Source organism: Argentina silus (assembly GCF_951799395.1).
Source record: "Argentina silus genome assembly, chromosome: X".
Classification (NCBI taxonomy): domain Eukaryota; kingdom Metazoa; phylum Chordata; class Actinopteri; order Argentiniformes; family Argentinidae; genus Argentina; species Argentina silus.
Window position 1 is genome coordinate 41,614,233 of NC_139653.1, and position 4,955 is coordinate 41,619,187.

At 39.3% G+C, this 4,955-nt stretch overlaps 1 protein-coding gene across 1 annotated transcript; it reads right to left on the bottom strand.

Moving 5' to 3' along the window:
- Nucleotides 1-492: 492 nt before the first annotated feature.
- vip (vasoactive intestinal peptide) lies at nucleotides 493-3,885 on the bottom strand. The gene is made up of 6 exons (XM_083695367.1): nucleotides 3,830-3,885; nucleotides 3,120-3,224; nucleotides 2,456-2,560; nucleotides 1,880-2,011; nucleotides 1,590-1,695; nucleotides 493-856 (listed from the first exon to the last, which is right to left on the bottom strand). Coding segments are annotated over exons 1-6 (459 nt in total). The 5' UTR covers nucleotides 3,832-3,885; the 3' UTR covers nucleotides 493-847.
- Nucleotides 3,886-4,955: the final 1,070 nt, after the last annotated feature.

The following is a 4,955-nucleotide window of genomic DNA, read 5'->3' on the forward strand; positions in this document are numbered from 1 at the left end:
TCATATGCTATAGCTTTGCCAGAACATTCTCTCTCCCCAAAAAGCAAGTTTCATATGAAACACCAATATTCACTTACAAAATTACTCAGCTTTGAAAAATAAATGAACATCTTTTATTTGGTGAACGATGTTACATCACTAAAAGCTTTAGGTAGGTTTATGCACAGGTAAAGCATTGTTCCACGTGGATATAAAGTGATTATATGCATCGGTGTTGCTCCAAATGTGGTCCTCTTCAGTGTGAGCTTATATGATTGTATAGCCTACTATATACCAGTATAGCGCTTGATTTAGGAATGCATTCATATGCTATATCTTTGCTAGAACATTCTCTCTCCCCAACAAACAAGTTTCATATGAAACCCCAATATTCACTTACAAAATTACTCAGCTTTGAAAAATAAATGGACATCTTTTATTTGGTGAACGGTGTTACATCACTAAAAGCTTTAGGTAGGTTTATGCACAGGTAAAGCATTGTTCCACGTGGATATAAAGTGATTATATGCATCGGTGTTGCTCCAGATGTGGTCCTCTTCAGTGTGAGCTTATATGATTGTATAGCCTACTATATACCAGTATAGCGCTTGATTTAGGAATGCATTTATTGAACTACGATTTACAGAGTCCTAGAGTAAGCAGATTTATCTGACCCCAGGTTGACATATACAGTGTGGCCGCAACTTTGGGCCTATAATCTTAGTTTAAGCATCTTATTTACAATGTAAACATGTACTTTATAGATAACCACATTTGACTTTGAAACATGTCGTTATTTATGTCCTTGTTATACTGTTTTGGATGGCAGACCAATGGGGATGGAAGCGTTCACACCAACAGGTCTTCCTCAAAGTGGCTGAAACAGAGTTGTGAAAGAGGGACAGAGGGAGGGAAGGTGAGAGGGAGGGAGGGAGGGAGGGAGGGAGGGAGAGCAGTAGATAGACACATAAAATATATTATTGATCAGTTTAGTCAGAAAATCACACACAAAGGCAACAATGGTTCATACCATGGTATTTTGATATGGAGTGTGTGTGTGTGTGTGTGTGTGTGTGTGTGTGTGTGTGTGTGTGTGTGTGTGTGTGTGTGTGTGTTGCCATTTGATGTCACAGTCAGTGAAATGTACTGGATGTCACTGCAACCACAAACTCCTCTATACTACTCTCACTAAGTCAGGCTCTACAGTAGAGGAGATTCTAGAATCTGAGATTGCCTCTCTACAGATGTCAGGACTGGCATTCCTCTATGCAATCAGTAACCAGATGGAACTGTACGTATTGGTATTCTGTGTGGCTACACTCCACCCTGCTGTGTCCCCTACCTTCTCTATGTTATGACAATAACAACCTGAGTTGAGTTTCCCAAAAGCTTAATCGAACCAAGATCATCTAAAGTCCATTGTAGCCAATGATCTTGGTGCTACGAAGCTTTCGGGAAACTCACTCACAGAAAAAGAGGGAGTTCAACGGAGACTAGACACCCGTAGAGGCATTCACTCTAGAAGACTGGCATGTGATGTGAGGCTAACCTGAGGGTGTTAGACTCACATCACATGTCGACCAATGGGGTAGCAGCAAGCCTAAACCTACCAATTGGAGGTGATTGAGATAATGATCTACATTGACATCATCGTAGCTCTCTGGAAAGGAGGGCTCACTTCTGGATTCCTCTTGCATGCTGGGAGGGTCTTCTTGGCTGAGAAAAGAGGAAGGATACATTATGAAGATGTACAGTAACTTACATCTAAAGTATAAAAACACATACACACACACACACACACACACACACACACACGCATGCAGGCACAAACAAACACACACACAGACACACAGACACATGCACACACAGACACAGACACACACACACACACTTATTTTACCTTCTCTTTCCAGTGAGGACTGAATTCAGGTATTTCTTGACAGCCATCTGTTTGCGGAACCGGCTGTAGTTGTCTGTGAAAATGGCATCTGAGTGACGTTTCACTGGCACCTGGTCCTCCATCATGTCATCACTAAAACACATAACCCAAAACATATCTCCATTTTGAGACTGTTTATATGACTCTGGTCTTAGTCCAGCACCTCACCATGACAGTTAATTCAACAAGTTAGATCATCTTAGACTAAAGCCTACAGCCAGGCAAATAGATACACATACAGTAGTTAATTATAAAATGCTGAATTCCAATTAGTTTTTTCAGAGCTAACAAAAATCCATAAATCAGCAAATTGGTAATGTTTTAATTGAATGCAAAATCACTCAAACCTATTTGTATTAATCAATTGGCCTGAATTCACAATCCAAAAACATGAGAATATCAATTTGATCACATGTAGTTGTTAAATGTAACATGTAGTTGTTAAATGTAACATGTAGTTGTTAAATCTGTGCGCATATGTGAAATAAACTGCTGTATGAAACTCCGCGCAATATTTCGACGAAATAAACTGCCTACCTGACTCGCTTTCCAATCAAGGACTCCAGGTACCGCCGCGCCGATAGCTGCCCAAGAAGTTTGCTGTATCCGCTAGTGAACAGACCATCCGCGTGTCTCGTCGGTCTGTCAACAGATGAGAACACTTTTCAGTCGTAACTAAATTTCTTTTTTCCAACATCCTTAGTGATTTTATTGTTGGATTTGAATGAGAAGAATTTCATAATCCGTGGTCAGATCAGATTGTCTGTTCGAATCTGTCTTATAAAATATAATAATGAATAGACCAGCCTTAATGAAAACTTAGGCAACATATCGATTGTACTTGCTCATATTTTAAAATTCTGTTATAAGTTTATACTATTCAGTACTTCGAAGATGCGTTATTATATATATAAAAAAAAGCTTGGTTTATTGCAGATTATGCAGAAAACTCACTCATTAGATAGACTCACCAGAGTCTCACCAGAGTCTATCTAATGTCTATCATGTTGAGCGCATTTATGCGCATCATTCTCTAAAGGTCCATTAACACAGAAGGAAAATAAACTACACATTTTTGCCTGTAATATTGAAGGTATTCCTACCTCAAGGTATTCCTACCTCAAGGTATTCCTACATCAAGGTATTCCTACCTCATTGATGTGTATGGTAAACGCAGTGCAATATTGATAGGTATTCCTACCTCATAGATGTGTATGGCAAACTCAGTGTCCTGGAATATAATACACTGCACAGGGCTATCAGGAAAAGGAGTTGAGGTCCGTTCCTTTGTAACATCGCTTTAAACCTGAAAAGGGAGATAAGTGTGATTTATGATTTTAATTCCTTTCAAACATATTTTTATGGTCAATATAAAACGCCTATAGTTCTCAAAATCACTGCCTTGAAATTAGTAGGAGATATTTTAAGTTTATCTTGTTCTCTATTGTATTGAACAAAAGAGAAATTTCAGGCCTCAAGTGTTTGTTTGAACATTTTTCAATTATAATGATCAATTATTTAGGGAACGTGTAGGTGTATGGTCGAATTATGACCAGTGAAAATAGAATTTGAGAGTGGAGACAAATGCGTAATTGCGCACGTCTCCTACAGTGAGGAGTGTTTTTTCTCCGTTGTAAGAAGTATGAAAATATCTTTAAGTGCCATTACAAAACACAAATCAATCCAATTTCGTAAGTTAATAAGTCTCATCTTATCTTATATGAAGTTATTATTTATCTTTAATAGAACAAATTAGTTCATCCGACGATGTTTCCAAAACGGGAAAAAAAAATCTGATTGCGCAATGTAAGAAAACTCATCAAATGCTGCTGTATATTCTATAGAATACCAATGAATAGCAGTCTAATTGATGATAATATCAAACAAATAGCATCACTGAAAATATCTTACATGTGCTGTATAAAATAGTCCGCTGTTCCGCTCTCTGTGGCGCTGTCCGGGGTTCTGAAACGTATCTTGGTGGCGGCGGTATCTCCGAAAACAATTCACAGAACACTGTAACTGTTGAAAAGCTCAGTTGCTTCTTCACCGGGTTAGCTTCTCTTACTACCCTCAACCCCTTCCCTCGTTTTATACATCGGAATACTTTTCATCAGGCAGGAAGACAATCAGATTCGATCAACCCTTGATACGTCATGGAATTCCCATAGGGATTGATGCGTTCGTCATTGGCCCGCTGGCATGCTTAGTCTGAACCAACCCTATGGTAAAATTAAGTTTTGCTCATATCAGAATCATTTATTTCATATCATGGATGATGTTGACTCATCTCCCACCATTGACAATAGCAACTGTTATGAATAAGTAGCCTAAGATGAGAGGACTGAGTGGCAGGGGCGCCAAATAACATAGTTTAAACATTTGTAAACAAATGTGTTGTTTTCAGCCTGAAGGCTACATGGTAAATGTATATGTACAGTGGATAATTTTAAACTTGTTTGATCATGTAATTTGTGATTTCACCAAAGGTTCTTCCTCAATTGTGTAAGCCCCCTCTGAATGGGTGGTATAGTGAAGTTTGCATGATTTAAGAATGGAAATACAAACTCCAGGAAACAAATGAATCATCTCATCAGTTTCAGCACCAGTATCACCTTCCCATCCTCCACTGCCACCTCATCATGCCACCAAACCCCTCTCTATCTCCTCTTCCTCTTCCATTACCTCTACCTTCTCAATCACTCTGCTCCTCTTCCTCCTCCATTACCTCTACCTTCTCAATCACTCTGCTCCTCTTCCTCCTCCTCCTCACCACTCTTGCCTGTCTCCCTTAGACATTGTACACTCAAGCTCCCTCCCATGATGCCGGTTAAATGCATGATTGACACAGATGTCAGATGCATGCTCATGGAAGGCCTCTGCACGTGTGTGTGAGATCCAGCATTGTGTCAACAAATCACATATTCTAGCCTCATCTCCTCATTGGGTTGTGTTTGGAGAGACAAAGATGTTTATGTTGTGGATCTTGTGATGAGGTAGATGATGAGGTAGGCCTGCCTGAGACATATAAACTCAA